This window comes from Podarcis erhardii (assembly GCF_964252035.2).
Source record: "Podarcis erhardii genome assembly, chromosome: 5".
Lineage (NCBI taxonomy): Eukaryota > Metazoa > Chordata > Lepidosauria > Squamata > Lacertidae > Podarcis > Podarcis erhardii.
The window spans coordinates 4,574,386-4,594,747 of record NC_138509.1 but is presented as its reverse complement, the minus strand read 5'-3'; the positions used below and the strand labels follow the sequence as shown (position 1 = coordinate 4,594,747).

General features: G+C 41.1%; 1 protein-coding gene across 2 annotated transcripts in view; it reads left to right on the top strand.

Annotated features, from left to right (window-relative positions):
* Positions 1 to 20,362, top strand: part of MPPED1 (metallophosphoesterase domain containing 1) — an 89,592-nt gene that overhangs the window by 66,498 nt on the left and 2,732 nt on the right. For both annotated transcript variants that reach the window (XM_081861032.1, XM_081861033.1), the window contains exons 6-7: positions 10,068 to 10,183; positions 17,045 to 17,158. In XM_081861032.1, the coding sequence (XP_081717158.1) occupies positions 10,068 to 10,183; positions 17,045 to 17,158 (230 nt within the window). The remainder of the gene's footprint in view (positions 1 to 10,067; positions 10,184 to 17,044; positions 17,159 to 20,362) is intronic.

Below are 20,362 nucleotides of genomic sequence, written 5' to 3'. Positions count from 1 at the left end.
CATGACAGATGGCCACCCAACCTCTGTTTTAAAAGCACCATGGAAGGAGAGTCCACCTACCAAGGGAGACTGTCCCACTGTCAAAGAGCTCTTACTGTCAGAAAGTTTTTCTTGATGTTTGGTTGCAATCCCTTTTCTTGTAACAATCTCCTTTTTTGTTACAGTGCACAAAGAACAATAGTTTCCTTCTTTACACTTTACATTTTAAAGATGTTTTATAATGATTCACGAAAAGGTGCCTCAATGCTATACTCCTAGAATGGTTTTGTATGTGTGTCTGTTAGGCCTATGAAATGTGTGGATAGGTATCTTTCCAAAGGCAAGAAAGAACACGAGGCTCGTGCACCAGATCTTTTCTACGGTTTCATCTTTCTAGCCAGATTTTGGTCTGGTTTGAGATTATCATAAGAGAGACAGAATAATGGCTAACCACACGCCTTAGCGCTACCTTTGCATAAAAGAACAGCTTCAGCTTCCATAACTTGGCGGATCTTAATATATACTACATATATATACTTCCAAGGGAAGAGAAGGATGGACATTTCTTGTCCCATAATAAGCTGATCATTTCTATTCATAAAGGGAAACACATTTTCTATGAAGAAAAATGTGGGTTATGAATATTAGGACTAATGGAGGGAATGATAGCAGTGGGATTTTGCATGTATTGCTTAGGACTGATGAAACCCTCAGTTTCAGTGGTGTCAAAAAATAGAGTTTAGATTTATTCCCTTGTTATACTTTACTGTAACTATAGATTTCTTCAGTATTTGACCTTTTCTATATGATAACTTTGTTATTCCTTATTCCATTTGTTTATCCAGTATCAGCTTTAAAAATGCACCCAAAACTCCAATGATATCTATAGATATCTAGTTGTAATTGGGAGCACCTAGTCAAATATAGCATGTGATGATCCTGCAAGCAAATCCATATCACCATTTGCATCAGAAGATGCACCCAGGAAATTCAGTGGGGCTTGGATGAGCACTGTCCACTGGAAATCCACTGGAAATCACTGGAAATCTGTTTGTACATTGCAAAGACTTTCATTGACACAGTTCCCATAACTAATGGCAGGGAAAACAATAGAACAGCAGGATTATATTTTCATTAAAAGCTCATTTTTTCAGATTTGTTGAAATATGTAATGAAAGTGAAGCTTTGTTTAGACAATTTTGAGGGAAGCCAATTTCAGGCTAAGGAATGGTCATAATTCCAGCCATACTTTGGTCACTGACTACTGTAGCCTGGCAAAACAATCCACAAATGTTACTTGCCTGCAAAAATAAAAATGACCATTCTTCTCCTGGCTGCAAGTGGAGGAGTGGAGAGCTGTGCCCATCCTGTAGCAGCCTATAGTGTTTCTATTCTGGGCATAGAGCAGGAATGGAATAGAACATCTTGTGATGGACAGACCCTGGGTCCACCTCAGTGGCATGCGGTCAGTGAACTAGTGGGACTAGGCTAGTCCCCTAAATGTGGTTGAAACTAGCATGATCTGCCCCCATGACGTATTCTCAATTTCTCCAATGGAAGGGCTTGAGATTGAGTGACCTTGGACTGCTTCTCACCCCACCCTTGCCATTCTCCAATAGGTCAAAAAACCACTTGAGAAGCCCCCTGACTTTCGAGCTATAAAACCCGCCTTCTAATAGTTTTTAATAGGCCAGGTGTTGAGGCTGCCTGTTTCCTTTTGTGCCCACTGGCCTGTTTGACCTGTCAGTCACCTGGGGCATGTAAACGATTGAGCCTTCTGAGGGAGGTCAAGAGGCAATGGGCCATAGTCCTGTCTCAAGTTCAAAGTGAGTGGACACCACTTGTCCGCTTCCTGGTGACCTGGCAACCAGTGGGATAGACCTGGGAGCAGATAGTGTAGGTGGTTGGAGTTTTGAACTATCTGAGTGGGGTCAGGGAGGGAAACCCAGTTTTGGTTCCCTAAGGATTTGGAATCCTAGAATGGGTTGAGTGGATATTGTACGGATAGCTAAGCAGTGCCGTTTAAAAGTTTCTCTAAAATGGTTCATGCTCAAGTATTAATTACAGTGTAATTAATTAAATAAACATATAGTTTTCTTCCGGACATTCCTCCTCATGCTTTGATGCTCTGGGTGGAATGAGTGGACACTGGGCAGCCTTCGCTGAAGTGCAACACCTTGCTGCTGGGAAATCTGAAATAGTCAATTGTAGACCTCTGCTGTGTAATACAGGATTGTTTTTATTATCTATTAACACATCCAGAATATCAGTCACATTACCTAGCACCCATCTTAAGTGAGGGTGTCTGTCACACATCTCTCCTCTGCCAGCCGGTTCACACGTTTGCATTCAGTCCCTTGTTGCTTTAAATATAAGGTTGGACTACTGTAATGTTAGAGCTTTGAAGTCCTGTATGCCATTTTAAATAGTGAAACTTAATTTTTGCAAATTTCTTCAATGAGAGGTGTTTAAAATATGGTTTTGGATGTGAGGCATTCAAATTTGCTGTTATGTTTGTGATTAGACATTTAGCTTGGTAAGTCTATGTTGGATGAAGAAACACATAAAGTGATTTTGGAAAACCAAAGGATTTTAATTTTACCTTCTGAAAATAATGCTAAATAATAAAAATAAATATTAATATTAATATACCTGCATGTACTTGAAATCGTTTTCAATGATTTCCATGCAATTTTACAAAGCAAAACTAAATTAGATTAAGTTAACCAAAATATATTTTGAGTTTCCAAGTCTTGTTTCAAATTTTTAGCACCCATCATTTTTTGGAATTTGAAAGTTGAAAAAATCAGCACACGTGTAATGGGGATTGGGGTTGCTTGTGCGTAAGCCGCAAACTGCTCCAGGCTGGGTTGTCTGGCTAAAACTTTCCCCTGGCTGGACAGCCCTTACACTGTGGCTGTCTCAATCACTGGCAGAATCCGTCAGTGGGCATTTCCTGAACTTCTTCCAAAATAAAAGTTCTTTGACACCAAGTCTCCGCCTAGCCTCCCTGCGCGGAAGCTTTCTGCGCAGAGTGGGCGTCCCAAGGGGAGGTCCTGTGCTCTCCCCGCTGGTCTCGCTGGAAGAGTCTCGGAGCCCTCCCTCCGAAGCCCTCTCAGCCTCCCCTTTCTTCCTGGTGTCACGCTTATTTCCTTCCCCAGCGGAAGCTCTCCCTCTCTCCTTGCTGGTTCCCTCTCCGGCATCATTGGGGAGCCTTACCTCCACCCTTGGCTCCGATGGCAGTTCCCTGACAACACGCCTTTCATCATGCCTTAGTCTACCTGGAAACAGTGGTGGACTTTAAAATTTCAACGGTGCCCTGTGCAAGGCCAAAATTTGGTGCCACCTCTCACCTTTTCTACTTAATTCAGTATGTTATAGTTGCAAATCCCTGCAGCACCCTGTAGTGTCAGTTCCCAGTGCAGCAGAACCAGTAGCTCTGGCCAAAATCCACCTCTGATGGAAACCTGTTTGGGGGGTTTCCCATGGAAGAGGAGTAAGGAACTCACATCAATTCAGGAATCTCATACCATTCTGCTCACACAAGTAGACTTCTACAGTCTGTGTAGTGCAAGGCAACTGCTGACTTACTGTGAGAACCAACCATCATTGTGTCTATCTGAAATGTTTTGTGTGCAACCAAAAAGAAAAGCAGCCACTATCTAATATATTCCTTTTTTAAAAAAGTTCTGGGCTGTATGATTGTGTATTGTTGCTACCACTATAGAAGGAGAAAATTAAGGGGAAAGGTGATAATTGAAAATCTGGAATTGAGAGGATGACAGGATAGTATACACCTATTCATGCGTAAGGAGAAACAACCTCTGTCCAAGTTCTCTATAGAGCTGACAACTTTTGAATTGTCTTTCACAAAGACCTAGTTTCATTGAAAAGAATGTAATGTACTACACTCATGAATGTAAAGGTAGTATATTGCATTTTATGTTGCTATATTCGCACATCCCCAGTATGGATTGACTGGGTGGATCCTTGGAGTGCCAATGCCTCAGTGCAGGAGGGAGCTATAGCCTTCAAAGCAGTGGTGGGGTGGCCCCTTTTTAAGAAGTCCTCCCTGGACCCTTAGTTGTACTGGCCTGTTGCATATATTCCTTTCCTGGGTAAGGTGATTGAAGGGTTGGTATCTAGTCAGCTTCAGACATACCTGGATGAAAATGATTGTTTAAAACAGTTTCAGTCTGACTTCAGTCTTGAATTCTCTACTGAAACACTCTTGGTTGCTCTTGATTAATAACCTTTATTAGGAGAGAGAGATGGGAGGCGTGGGAGGGCGGAAGCGCTGTTCCTAGACATCTCAGCAGCTTTTGATACCATTTGCTTTGGATCAGCGCAGGTTTGGAGTTGGACCACTGGTCCTCGCTGCAGGTCCACTCCTAGAAAGTGGCATTGGGGAACTTTTGCTTGACCCCATGGCATTTGTGCTGTGGAATCCCACGAGGATTCACCTTGTTCCCCATGCTATTCAACATCTATGAAAGCTGCTGGAAAGAGTCATTCAGGGATTTGGCACAGGATGTCACTAGTGTGTGGATGTCACTCAGCTCTTTCTCTCCATTCCATTTGAATTGGGAGAGGCTGTGCAAAGTGCTGGACCAGTTTCTGGAGACAGGCATTGGCTAGATGAGGGCCATTAAGCTGAGACTGAATCCGGATAATACAGGTAACTCATAATGTCTGGGAATTGGAGATATTTCCCCTGGTGAAGCAGATGTGTCGCTTAGGGGTGCTCATTGACACGCTGCTGTCACTGAAGGGCCATTGGTGAGGAATGCCTGTGCCCAACTCCACCAGCCATGGTCATTCCTGGACAAGGATAGCCTGACTTCAGTGCTCCACACTCCAGCAATGTCACACTAGAGTATTGCAGTGTGCCCTGTATGGGGCTAGTCATGGAGATGGTCTGGCTGTTATGCTATGTAGTGAAAGGGATCATCTAATAATGATTCTTAAACCACTACACTGACTGCTAGGGCCAATTCAGGGTGTTAGTACTGGTATATAAAGCCCTAAATATCATGGGGCCCATATATTTTAGGGAGTGCCCCTCCAGTATCTGCCAACCCATGCTCTGAGATGTGCATGAGAGGCCCTGCAAATTTTGATCCATTGACAGCCTGCTAAGCGGTAATACAAGATACAGAGTCTTACCTGTGGCAGCACCTCATTTGTGGAATTCCCTCCTGATGCAGCTGTGATTTTGAGCCTCAAACCTAGTTTCCCACTTGCTTATGAGTTCATTTCATTGTTACAGATTGATGCTGGTATGCAGCTGTGTGTGTTTGTAACTGGTTGTATTCTGCATGATTTATTGAAATTTTTGCAGGAGGGATGGTGGTCTAGAAGTGAAAATGGAAATAAGTAAATATTGGTGAGCATATTTCCTATCTTAACTTAATAATTTATGAGCTTTTCTATAGCTAGTTAGTGGCGTGGGACAGGGGTTGGACATGCACCATAGGCCATAAAGGCAATGGCTGTTTACAATAGCATCATAAAGAGCACCATGGAGTGTTAAGGAGATATGTTGTTGTTGTTTAGTTGTTTAGTCGTGTCCAACTCTTCGAGACCCCCTGGACCAGAGCACGCCAGGCACTCCTGTCTTCCACTGCCTCCCGCAGTTTGGTCAGACTCATGTTTGTAGCTTCGAGAACACCGTCCAACCATCTCGTCCTCTGTCGTCCCTTTCTCCTTGTGCCCTCCATTTTCCCAACATCAGGGTCTTTTCCAGGGAGTCTTCTCTTCTCATGAGGTGGCCAAAGTATTGGAGCCTCAGCTTCACAATCTGTCCTTCCAGTGAGCACTCAGGGTTGATTGCCTTAAGAATGGATGTGTTTGATCTTCTTGCAGTCCATGGGACTCTCAAGAGTCTCCTCCAGCACCATAATTCAAAAGCATCAATTCTTTGGCCTTCTTTATGGTCCAGCTCTCACTTCCATACATCATGACTGGGAAAACCATAGCTTTAACTATACACATGGGATCAGTTCCAGGTGTACTTGTATGGAGACAAAATGATGGAAAATGATGCTTAGGAAATGAGAGCCAATATATGCATATTGACTTCTCTCCCTGATGTTGGCAATAAAAGAGGAAGCCTGTTAGATTATCTTTCTGTCTGTAAAATAGGACCATGCAGTAATATTAACCCTATATGTGTTGCATATGCCTGTCTCTTCCCCATCTGTAGTAGAATTTAGTTAGAACTTTTGAGGGCTGGAAACAGGAGTCGGGAGGGATGGTTTTCACATCTGTCTTCAGTAAAACCTTGTAGTTCTGATAGTCATGGAATATCGAACTTTAACATTAAGGACTTCCAAGTGAACAAGCAATACTACAAAGACTATAAAGGGAGTGACATGATCAGAGAGAGAATATGTGTTCTCAAAAGAGGGGAGAAGCATTCTGGAGCATTTCTGCCATTTCTTTTCTACTAGTAACTTGGAACTTATTCTCTCAAATAAAATTTATTTTATATTCAGGCTTGTTTGCATTTATAATAGCTCCTGGAATGCAGTATTCTACAAACATTCCAACACACACACACACAGAGGAAATATGAAAAAAGCTTCAGAAAGATTGCAGACAGCACGTTAATTTCTGAAAGCACTAGCAATTCATCAGTAGTGGAAGAAGATAAATTGCAGCTTCAGGGCCACTTCCTTTTGTCTTTGCCTTGCAGTATACAAAGAATAGTTCAGAGCATTTCTTGAAAGAATTCTCTGTCTTTTGTTGATGTAGCAAGGAAGTAGTGTAAAGCCTTCTCCAAAGTAACATCTGTAAAAGAAGTGTAGTTGATGTGCCTATATTGCTAAGCACTAACATTGCAATTATCATAAAACTTATTAAATTATAACAGTCTGTTGTTTGTTGTTCCTTCTGTAAGGGATATAGCAAAAGCCCCATTCAGCAGTCCATCAGAAAGATGAAAACCCACAAACATATTCAAGAGTATCAACCCCACACTCCATTACTTGCAGTATTGCCAGGAAGCAATTGTTTGCCACTGTAGTGATAAATTTTAATTACTGAGATTGCAATCCCTTTAACTTCCTTACATAATGAACACAGTTTAAAATAGTAACTTCAGAGTCAAATATTTGAATTTGAAGGATTGGAATAGTAATAATTAGCATATCAAATGCCAGAATAAAACGTTATATACTAGTAATTGAGTAACTGGAAAGATTAGTTGTTAATTTCAAATTTTGGAAACCAGAGATTTAGTTTTTTGTTTTGTTTTTATCAGATTTTTCTTAGAACTGCCCCCCTCCCTTCAATAGGAACTTCAGTCCTGCTGACATTGCTGTTAATATACATCTCGATTTAGGCAATTGTCTTTCGGACCATTAAAAATGGTTGGACATGCCATCTACAGGTGAAACTGCTATCTTAATTAAATACCATATCAACTGATGTATTTGTTTTAATAAGATAATTTAGCAGGCTAAGCAGGCATGGCCAATTAATTTATTAAAAACATTTAAGCTGTGGACAGAGTTGTGTATAATTTAATACACATTATTGTTTCCAGTACAGCTTTAATAATTGGCAAGGATCTTACTTTTCTATATTGCTAAATAAATTTTACATAATAGCAGTAAAATATGTTTTGATTTAGCACACATTTAATCTGACCATGTGCAGGGACCAAATTATCCTGTGTTGTTGTTTGACTCATTAACAGGCTGATACAGTGGTGCCTCACAAGACAAAATTAATTCGTTCCGCGAGTTGCTTCGTCTTGCGATTTTTTCGTCTTGCGGAGCGCGGATTCCCCGGGTATTAACGGCTTTAAGAAAAAGGAAGCAAACCCGCAAGACGTTTTCGTCTTGCGAAGCAAGCCCATAGGGAAATTCGTCTTGCGAAGCACCTCGGAAAACGGAAAACCCTTTCGTCTAGCGAGTTTTTCGTCTTGCGAGGCATTCGTCTTGCGGGGCACCACTATATTACAACAAGCTGCACACCCCTAATCTCCAGGTTAATGTTCATAAAGTTGGATGGCAACTGTTTAGCCGTGTATTACTGGAGGAGTTGCTGTAGGAGGGTCGGGTGTATGATTCTTGAATAACTATAGAAAAGGCAAGTCGGGAAAGGTCAGTTTGTCACGTAATAGTGCTATGCCGTAGGATACGAAAACTTGAGTCCCTCCCAATGCCTTGTTGTATTCCAGGTCTGCATTGCCTCAAGGATAATCCATCAAGGTCTGCAAACTGGCAGTGGGTGGTGCCAGAAACAAAAAAAACTAATCCAGCAAAGACAGCGCTACTTCAATTTTCACCATGGCTACCTCACATTAGAATTCCCAGTTTATTCTTCAGTAAACTACATTGGGTTTGATGGGGTATTCTGAAGCAGGAATGGGATGAGAAAATTTATTCAGTTTGCATGTAAAGGTGAATCCATGCACTTTCTGAAATGATACACAACTAAAACACAGACATCCTTTAAAATTTCTGCGTCTCTTAATTTTGCAGTGGCGTGCTCCAACCAAATACAAAGTGCATATATGCTAAATTAAAGAGTGCATAAAATGCACATATCAATGAAAATAACATACAAAAATGTATTAGGTAGCATTGCTTTGCAGTAATGTGTGAAACAGTCAAAACTGCATATATCCCTGTATATTAGGATAAATTTGCACTAAAATGCAAAACAGTATAATTTTTTAATACACTGAAATTGTAAATGTTTGTATGGATTACTCTGTGTTTAAATTTGGTTCGTAATTGAATTATTCTCTTTTTTCCCCCCAATAGATTTTTATTGAGATTTTAAAGGTTACAAAAAGAAAAAAAAACATATTTAAACAGAAAAAAAAAATACAAAACAATACAAGAACAGAGGGAAAAAAACAGAAAAAAGATGCAGATAATTAAAGAAAAAAATCAATCCTTTACATAACTTTGTTTCCTTTGCTTATTTCCTTGACCTCCTCACACCTCCCTTTATTGTATTCTAATTCAATTAGATATTTCAGCAAATCCTTTCCATCTTTATTTCTATCGTAATAATTTATCTTAATATAATTTTGCATTCTGTTCTTTCACCAATTAACAATCCATTTTTACTTAATCCTTTATATCATTTCTGCTAAAACCACATTACTTCATTCCAACATCCTTCTAACATTCCTTAATTTTACAATGTTTCTGTAGATAAACTTTAAATTTCTTCCAATCTTCTTCCACCAACTCTTCTCCTTGGTCTCGGATTCTGCCAGGGTAATTGAATTATTCTCATGTGTTTGGCTAAAGTTGGTCACATGTGAGATATCTGGTGAAGGAGATTATGTAAAGCAAGATTACTGTATTTTAGAATTTAGCCGTGAACACTGCTAAGTTGAATAGAGTGTTGGAGTGCACCTTCTCTGCTTGAAAGAAACAGAGCAAAGCTGCAGAAGAAGGTAAAAGTGGAAATCTCTCATAGGATCTGCAAGGCATGGCCTAATTGAGAAACAGAAGGTTGAGTGCTGAGCTCTGGAAAGAGGAAAATACAGTTGTTTGGAAGTTAGAAAAAGAGACCGTAAGGCCATGCTTAGAGAAGCATGTGCATTTAAATATCATGTTCTAATTCATCTACAACTATAAGTTTCTGCAAGTAAAGTTTTTGAATGTTAAAGCCTGGACATTGGTTTAATTTCCAAAGAAGGGTGTCAGTCATATACCGGTATATGATTTGAGCTTCTTAGCTGCGTTTTCATTACTCTTACTTCAACACAGTATTCACAAACTAATATGGAAATGTGTAGAACTGAATTTAAGATTAGACAAATGAGAAACTGAGAGAACAGAAATTGACCTGTCCACATATATAAAGTACACAAACCAAAATAGGTGCTGTTAGTAATTCTTTCCTTAATTGTGTGCTACACACACACACCAACACCACAATGCAAACCTTTCCATTTGTTTTACACGGCTTGAAGGAATATTCCCCAAGCCATGCAACCCAGAATATGTACTTGTATCCATTATGAACAAAGTTGAACAGAATGTTTCGTTCTTGGTCTTGACTGACTAATCCAATGTGTATATAGCACTGAAGAAAATCTCCCCCTTTTTTGGCAGGCAACCTTGGTTTTATGGCTGGGGCTTTAATCTTCCACGAGGCCAAGCACTTTTAGAGAAATGGAACCTAATTCCAGATGGAATAGATATTCTTATAACACATGGACCACCTCTTGGTAAGAAAACACTGAAAAATGTTTCTGGTCATTATTTATCTGTGTTGTGTCATTGCAAGTAATAGTTTGTAGATTCTGCTGCCACTTAGAATGTGTGGGTTTAAAGGGGTGTGATTCTGCAATGCTTTAGAGTGAAACAGTATTCCACTCATGCTTGCGGTCCTCATTTCTGTTTTTTATACAGTGGTACTTTGATTTGCATACGTCTTGGTTTGCATACGTTTTGGATTACAAACACGTCAAACCCGGAAGTGCATGTCCCAGTTTGCAACCCTTTTGGCGGGGGGGGGGGGGATTACGAACAAATATTTTTTGGAGGCCCCCTTTGGCAAAAGCGCACCTTTTTACATTTGTAACAACCTGTTTTGGTTTACAAATGGACCTCCGGAACGGATTATGGTTATAAACCAAGGTACCACTGTATTAGGATTTTATGTTGTAAAGCACCCCGAGATCTATGGGTTTAGGCTGGTATACAAATTTAATAAAATAAAATAATAAATAAATAATTACAGGACGCTTTAGTGATTTAATGATTGAAATAACCAAGATTATAACAATGAAATAGGAAAACTATAGTAACACATTGCTTATGCAGTGTGAAGTTCTAGTGTACTGCTACAAGATTTTGTTTCTTTGCGGTGTCTGCAATATGTGCTATGCTGCAAAGATGCATGCAGAGTTCAGTGGAAGCAAACAGGCATTCCAAAAGCACACACATAAAATACATGCTAACCTTGCATCCCCAATGTGTATGTTCATGGAACATTTGAATTCCTATGCCTGGAAGTCTTCACATGTTTGATGAACATGCTTTGAATCATAGAATTGGGAGGTTTCCAAAGGTCATGTGCAGAAAAATCAGCTCATGTTCCTCAGAGAATGGGATGCAATTTTTTTTTCACAAAAAGATGTTCATTCGCTGAATGCCATCTTTTTGTAATGAGCTGTGGAGTCTCTGGTTTATCTTGAAAAACTGAATCACCTCCCATACTTCAGCTTGCCTGCATATTTAAAAGCTAGTGTAATATAGTGGTTCATGTAACATGAGCTGTGATCTAGACTTTCCCAGTTCCAAGTGCATTTCAGCCATAAACTCGCTGTATGATCTTAGACATGACACTGTCACTCAGCCCTCCATTTGCAATGTGATGACAATAATACCAGCCTATCTTCCAAGATTCCAAGGGTTAGTGAATGCATGCATGTGAGCAAGATAATATATGAGTTAAGCACTTTAGAATCAACTTTAGATGGAATACCCCCCTCCCATCAGATGTCAATAACCACACAACTTTTAGAAGACCTTTGAAGGCAGCCCTGCTGTAATGGTTCTAGGGGTTGCTCGTGCGTAAGCAGGCATCTCCCCGGCTGGGTGCAAACACCTGGCTGGGTTGCCAAAGTGAACCTTTTCTGTCCGGACAGCCACTCACCCGTGGCTGACTCAATCGCTGGCAGAATCCGTCAGTGGGCGTTTCTTAAACTTCTTCCAGCAAAGAAGCTCTTTGACACCTAGTCTCCTCCTACTCTCCCTGCGCGGAAGTCTTCTGCGCAAGGAGGGCGTGGGCAACGGAGGACCCCTATTCTCCCCGCTGGTCCCAGGCAAAGAGTCATGAGACCGCCTCGCCGCTTCCCCCATCTGCCCCCCTTCTCCACTGGTGCTACGTTGATTCTCTTCCCCAGAAGATGGGCTGCTTCTCCCGATCCCTGGACGCTCTCTGGAATCCCTCTGGCTTTTGCTCTCTCCCTCTGGCACTGATGGCAGTTCCCTGACACCTGTATAGGGAAGTTTTTAATGTTTGATGTTTTATTATGTTTTTATATTTGTTGGAATCTGCCCAAAGTCGCTGGGGCAACCCAGTCAGATGGGTGCGATATATTAATCATAAACATAATATCATGGAACTGTAGAGTTGGAAGGGACCACAAGGGTCATCAAGACCAACCCTATGCAATGCAGGAATCTTTAGCCCAACGTGGGTCTCGAACCCACAACCCTGAGATTAAAAATCTCATGCTCTACTAACTGAGCTCCTACTTATGTCAATAGGAGATATTCGCCTACATGCTTAAACTCACTAATTTTGAGCAATGGAATATAAAGCTAGATCATGCTCTAACTCCTAAGTGTTAGGAAAGACGTCTGGAAATGGGTTATTATTCCATTCTGAATCTTTGTTGAGACTTCTTAAATTTCCTGATAGATACAGGTTGCTTATAATTTATCCTAGCTGCAAAATATTATTGATGGCAACAGTTGCTCCATTAATATCTCTTTTTCTTGTTGACCTACTTTAATGAGCTGATAGTTATGGTGCCATAGGCTTTGTAAAAAGTGGAAAATTCACTGTCTTACTATTCCCCCCCCCCCCCCGCAAAAAAAATATTACAACACTGTTGAAAGTTTTGGGGACTTTCAGCAGGGTACCCTAGAAAGTGCATTGGAGATGGTTATTGCTCTGTGACATTAGATTTATTATAGACTCCAATAAGATGTAGCGGCTGTCTGTTTCATAATTCCAGTGACAGCTTATTTCTTCTCTATAGGGCCCATGGGATGACGTTGCAACAGGCTGTCTGACTTGAATCCTGCTCCTTGCATTAAATCACAGACAGCTTTGAGCCTAAGCCAAAGAGGTTAACTGCAAAGTTTTTTTATAGCTAAAAACTTTCCAGAAATAATGTTAGAAGTACCTGTGAAGATACAAGCTTAGTTGTAGTTAACAAAGCCCTAGAGATTAAAGCTAAATTGCCCACCCAAAATCCTTGTAGTCTTTGTTATTCATTGTGAAAGTTGGAGAATGAGATGAGAGCTTGGGAGGTATAAAAGGAATGGGCAAGGGTCTATGGCTGTAGCGAACCTGAGTTCAGGAGTTATGTTGCCAAATGAAGTTAGACGTAATAGACGTCTGGAATAAACCTAGAAAATTGACATCAGAAATACCCTTTTAATGCCCCCAGTAACTGGGCGGGGGGCGCAGCTACTCATTCCAACCAGCTAGCTAGCTTTTTAGGTGGAAGGAATGGAGGCAAAAAGTCTCCGTGAGGATTTTTGACTTGTTTAAAACTTTATCATAACTCCCTCCCTCCAAGAATACCCATGATCTTTTAATGAAATTGGTTGCTTAAAGGTGCACCGGGGGTTCTAAAGGCATGTTCATTGATGAGAAGGAATGAGGGATTTGCAGATCCTAATCAAGAAATTTCATTTTCATAGAATTATTGAATCATAGAGTTGGAAGGGACCACAGAGGACATGTAGTCCAACTCCCTTTCATGTTCTACCAACTGAGCTATCCCAGCATCATGAATTTTGTAGCTTTAGTGATTTACCCAGTTTTGGAATTATCTTGTATGCATGTTTCACTTAGGAGTTTAAAGATGATTTGGTACTGCTTAAGAATGCTCAGATCAACATATTTCTGGCCCCTGTCATCCATCTATCTTACACTTTAATCTGTGAACATTGTAAAAAAAAGTAAGTTTTTTTAATAATGGCTTTCTAAGCGTTTTCCTCTCAAAATCCATGGTTTTTTTTAAAAATGAGCAAAAACAAAAGCTGCCAGAATATTCAGGAAGTGCAAATGCCAGTGAAATAACCAAGTTCCCATCTAGTTTGGGAGGAGGTATGGATCAGATCAGTTCATATCAGAATCCTCAAATACCAGAATCCTCAACCACAGTGCTCACTTGCCCACAGAAATGCACTTTGCTTTTTCTCTGGCACCACTTCCTACAAGTATATCCATTTATAACTAGTTTTACATGCCTGGGGTTATGCTGGTAATAAGGTGGTTAGGCAGGAATATTTTGAACTTGTTGGGACCCAGTGGATTTTTACTTTGAGTAAAAGTGCATTGTTTAAAGTGAGTTGTTTAAAGTGCATAGCAGCCACCCTGAGCCCTTGGCTCAAGTTAGAATACAGTATGAATAAATCTCTACATCCATCCCTGGCCTGATTCAGAATTCTTTCTTTTCTCTTGGGGGGGACTTTTACTCCTTTTGTCTTTTGTTTTTAAACAAGCTTTCATTTCTCCTTTATGTCTTTATCAAACAGTCTGTTTGATTGTTGGTGACAAAGATTTATACTTTCCTGCCAGTTACAGATCCCTGTTTTCAAGTCACCAAGCATGGGGGAGGAAGGGGGAATCTAAAGCAATATCTAATTGTTAGCTAGGTGTAATCAATTATTCTTAGTTTGTGTAGTCAGGTGTACATAATAAGCTGCAAACATATGGGAAAGCTTCAGAAGGCTGATATTGCATGCAAACAGAAACATGTTCAACATAAATAATGCTTAATTTAATGGAGAAGTTAATTTCATGGATTTTAGTTTGCAAAGTTTTTGAAGTGGAAATACTTTTTGTCTTTACAGACAGGCTTATTTATAATTAACTATTTCCAGCCACTGGACCAGCAGCGGTTTGAGTTTCAGTCTCTGTTTGCTGCTCAGGACATTCTATATGGGAGATACTTTTTCCATTATGTACTTTCCCTTCCTTGTCCTTGGCGGAAGGGTTATGCTGGTGATGTTCTGCCTCGACCGTTGGAGGCAGTGTGGCTCCGAATACCAGTTACTGGAAATCACAAGTGGGTAGGATCCTGCATGCTAGCTCCTCACAGACATCTGGTTGGCCACTGTGAGAGCAGGATACCGGAATAGATCGGCCTGTAAGACTTGATTCAGCACAGCTCTTCTTATGTTCCTAGAATGGCCATTTTGTACCTTGTGCGAGAGGATTTCATGAGAAAAGCAAAACGAAATAGAACGGTTTCTTCCACTTGCACAAGACCCTGTGCACCCTCTTGCAACAAGTGGAAGCATGAAGAATCTAATATGTATTGCAGCACTTTGCGCAAACTTTGCCTTTGATTTGAGGCAGGGATGCTTTAGATCAGGGATGTCCAACAGGTCGATCGCGATCTACTGGTAGATCCCCACGAGGTTTTGGTAGATAGGGGTTGATCTCCGGTTCCCTTTCCTTTCCCTTTCCTAAAACTGACTCCTGCCTCACCCCACCCTTGTTGTATGATCTCTGGAAGGGAAGATGGTGCTTTCTCTGTGCAGCTGTTTTGATCTATAGTGATATTCTTCTGAGTGACTTTACCCTTTTGTCCCTATCCTTTAACCCTCCCAAAAACAGAACTCCCACCCCAAAAAAGGTTTTTTTAACCCCTAGGTTTTAGGGAGGAGAAAAGGAGGCTTTCCTCCTCCCTAAAAAAAACTCAACAACTTTGAGCCGAACCCCCTAAAAATGGGGGTAGATCACTGCCAGTTTTTAATTCTGAAAGTAGATCACAGTCTCTTGAGAGTTGGCCACCCCTGTTTTAGATTATATGCCATTATTATTATTATTTATTTATTTATTTATTTATTTATTTATTTATTTATTTTGCATATTGAGCACCATATAGATAACATTTAAAAGCTTTGCTAGTCCCAGCAGAACACAGAACTGAACAGAAGCATTTGGCATGCTATGGGTAATACGCACAGAATTCTGGTTAGAAATCTTCCATATGGCTGAAACTGGCAGAAAACGCACAAGAGCATTAAGAAGAGGCTGCTGGGTCTCAGGCTAAAGGCTCACCTGGTCCAGCATCCTGTTCTCACAGTGGCCAACCAGATGCCTGTGGGAAGTCCACAAGCAGAATCTGAGCACAACAGCCCTCTCCCCTCCTGCGGTTTCCAGCAACTGGTAAATGTTACACTTACACTTGAGAGCCAGTGTGGTGTAGTGGTTAAGAGCGGTAGACTCGTAATCTGGGGAACCGGGTTCGCTTCCCCGCTCCTCCACATGCAGCTGCTGGGTGACCTTGGGCCAGTCTCAATTCTCTGAAGTCTCTCAGCCCCACTCGCCTCACAGAGTGTTTGTTGTGGGGGAGGAAGGGAAAGGAGAATGTTAGCCACTTTGAGACTCCTTAAAGGGAGTGAAAGGTGGGATATCAAATCCAAACTCTGATGATGATGATGATGATGATGATGATGATGTCGCATGTTTTTATTTCCTTACAGTAAGGCTCCTTCACTTCAGTCTCTAGCCATTGTTTTAACATAGTAAGCATCACAAAGAGGCAATAGGAACGAGAATGGAAATGAGAGGTCATTTTCTGACCTCAGCTGGCAACTGCTAACATCTCTCACCCTACTGAACCACAGCACTAACAATGAGTCTTTAAAAATGGTGTGCTATACTGCGGATTAAGCACTTCTAATACCGAAGATTAAAAAAGAGTAACTACAATATTCCCCACCTTCAGATAATTTTATTCTTGTCAGGAATGTTATTAGAAACTCCAGTATACTATGCATGAGATTAGGTACTTTTTCTTCTCACATGGGGGCCACAATACATTAAGTCATCAAATTTCCATTTCCATTCATTTTAGGTGTTTGCCTGTACTCCATGAGAACTTGATATTAGGCACCATGGTTTGAACATAATGGCTGGTATTCAATTTATTTCACTAGGACTCAAAGCAGAAGAATAGCTGGATGCAGGAAAACAGCAGATATGTCTTAAGCTTATTAAACTATACATTTAGTTTAATATTAAACTGTACATTTGTTAACAAATATTTATTAGCATTTATTTAAAACCATATCTACCCCCCCACACACACCTTTGTTGTTAGCAGTAAGATTAGTCTTAATCCCCTTTGTTTGCATAGTTTGATTATTCCATTTTATTCAAATTCTTTATAAATGCAGTTTCAAAGATAATTCTTCATAGAGACACAGTCACAAGAACTAGGGAGAGAGGTTCAGTGCTGTGCATTTTTAAAATTCAGGTTATAAAATTCCTCAGATAATATCTGTTTTCTTTGTTCTTCTTTTGTACTGTATCTTTTATTCTAAAGGTTTCTTAGATTGGGTTCCTAAGAAAATGCAAAGAGTGGGATGTGTTGAGCTGCTGAATACAGTCCAGAGACGAATACAACCACGTCTTCATGTTTTTGGACACATCCATGAAGGTCAGAAAGCCTCTTTTTGTGTATAGATTGAATTCCAGGTCAAACTTTCATTAGATGCCGGACCCCACCAAATACAAATTGAAGAGGTCCAACTTCTGTTACTATTGTTGAAGGCCAAGGTTGTAACATACTGTGATAATATGATGTCACCTGAATTATGTCCACTTTAGTTCCCTAAAATTTCTAAAAGAAAAGCCATAGTACGTGGATCCTGAGGGGCAACTGACTGCTAGTTACTAAACAATGTCAGTAGCTTCCTTTTCCAGAACTGATCTGACATATTTATCGTTTTCTAAAACAACAGTGCCTTTATTTCTGTTACGAACATCACATTATAATCAGTTACACTGATACTGTCAATTTATTTAACAGCACAACCCTTTTGAAACTCAAGGAAATTTAAAAACCAATATGAAATATAGCATGGCGATAGAATATAGAATCATAGAATTGTAGAGTTGGAGGTCCAAGCCCCTGCAATACAGGAATCTCAACTCATCATACAAATAAACATTTCACAACTCCCCCCCCCCCCCCCCAGGCACATGCATGTCAGCTCTGGAGCTGACTGCGCGTCCAGCGCTGGCTCTGCCCTGCTTATAAAACCCCAGAGTGGACTGGAGTGAAGCCTTCTCACTCATGGTACGCTCACCTGGCCCTGGCCCCAGCAACACTGCAGATTGGCCAGTTTTAATAGGGGTTAGGCGGGAACCCCAACGCCCCGTGGCGCTGGGAAGGCAGGCCAGGTGCGGCAGACTAGCTTGTCTCCAAGGAGATCGTGGGTGTCTGCACCAGATGGGCGAGCAGTTATTTCCACACATGGATACTTGAGATACACTCTCTTGCAATGTGCATCATTAGTCTTTTGTGAAAGCAAAACCAGTCAAATCACTGCTGTGACAACTTGTAGCACAAATACTACCCAGAACTAAATAGTCCACTACAATGCACTGGTGAGTATGGAGTGTTTGCTTTGGCAACAGCATGATAAAGGATACAGAACATTATTTATTGCAGATGACAGGAACTTAAAGAAAACAAGTAGGAAACGGCAAGCTAGATGTTATCCTGGGACGTTCAGGTTCCTCAGGGAAGAACTCCCAAGTAAGTTCTATAGACAGCCTTAGAACAACAAGCTCTTCTTTATAGTGTCTGCATGCTGTGAGCAGTAGAAATCTTCCCTCAACCAGCCAAAGCTACATCTGTAGTTGTCATTTATAGAACCTTGGGGAGGAATAATAACATACTGTTCTCTCCCCTCTAAAACTTTTTTCCTATCAAAAATGTCCCACCTGAAACTATATTTTCTGCTGCTCCCTTCAAATGGTGACAGAATCACCATTATTTGAGTGCTGTTGCCAACTGTTCGTTCTGCAGCCGGGGCTCAGTTTCAGTTTATTGAGGGCTGATGAAATCCTACATTCTCCCTCTTTCTCCCCCTCCCTCCCTTCCCCCCCCCCTCAGAGTTTCTTCGAACATTTCCCCCCATTCTTATCTTCAGCAGCTGTTCAGTCTCGCCCCTTTAAAAACTGTTTAGGAAAAGCTACTGAACTTTGTAGGCAGCGCAGCTACTTAGGAGCTGAAGCATGGAGCCTGCAATGTTTTCATGGCATTTCCAGCCTTTTGTTTTTTAACGGTCTCAAAAAGTGCAGGAGTGTTGCCAACTTTCTCATGCTCTTGTATGTATTTATAAGCCAAGACCCATATATGAACAATATCTATCAACTGAACTGAACTGAACTGAACAGGTTTGCTCTTAAGAGTCCATTCATCTTAAAGATACAGTAATGCATATCATCGTGAAGTAAGTGCATAAAGTAGAATAGAGGCAGCATGGAAATTGGGGTGCAGTGGGGAGTTGAGAAGAATATGGAGAAGGCTGGAGGAAAAGGAACGGAGGTAACAATAGGAGCAAAAGGGGCTGCAAACAAAGAGGGAGTAGGAGGCATGGAAATGCGGTTGAAGATAAAAGCAGGGACATGAAAGAGTACAAAGAAAAAAGGGGGGGTGTCTTCATAACGGCTGGCAAAAAGCAAGCTTAGTAGTTGCCTGGGGTGGGAAGAGGAAGCTCTGGAATGGATAGCAGGCCAGCAACACCTGCAAGAGTGACGTGCAAACATACAGAATAGAGACAGGAGTTGCTTTGTTCCTTTTTCCCCTCCTCCTGCACCGTGCTGAGTTCAGCTAAGATTTGGCTTACTGTCTTATCTGAACCTGGGCTTTTGACTAAATTCTCTTCTCACTAACCACAAGCTGTAGCCAACGTTTGTGATGTGTGAAAGCTAATGTTTTGAGTCCTTAATGCCATTTAGTTCACACTGCGGGCAGGTAATGAGGAAGAAACAGGAATGTGGACTCCTCCTTCAAGTACAGTAGTAGCCTAACACCTCCATTGTTTCCTCATGCAAGAGAAATAGGAACTATTTCCTCTTCCAAAACCAGGGGTTTGGCAACTGACACATGTTACTACTGTTCATTTCTGAGTTTAATCCAAAAATGTCGGTTTGCTTGTTTGAGCATGTAAGTGACCTTCAGGTCCTAATGTTCACCACCTTGGAGGTCCAGACCCTGCTGTGACCTTCAAGCCGAGGCCAAGGACCTCCACATCATCCCTGCATGCCAAGTGGCAGTTTAGTGAGAATGGTCTCATTCACCCCCTGAAGACCACAGCAGGGTCTGAGTTCCCAGGCCTTGGCAAGATGGCTTTCAGAAGAAAGCTATTGGGGCTGGGTTTCAACACAAAGCTACTTAAACTGTAGGAAACAGAATTTGAGCATACCTCCACACGACTTCCCTGGAAACCATCCCCTGGGTGACAATGGCCAGTATTGCTTCTTCTTGAAATGTTTCTGAACATTATGGAAGTTAGAATGCTGTTTGCTTATATTCCGGTGAAGACAGATGGAGTAACATCATTCAGTGGAAAAGGGTGCTTTAGCCTTTTCAGCACGTAGTGATGCTACAAAGCCCTTGTCATGGGGTGTGATTCAATGAGGTCACCACGTAAAACACCACTGCACTTTCTGCCACCACCCAGTCTTGACTCTTTTCGAATGCCAGGACACAGCAGAACCCTAGATGTGGTCACTGAAGCTCTTTTCCTGATGAAATGCAAAGTCAAAACAAAATAAAAAATTTTTTTTTCCAGTAGCACCTTAAAGACCAACTGAGTTAGTTCTAGGTATGAGCTTTCGTGTGCATGCA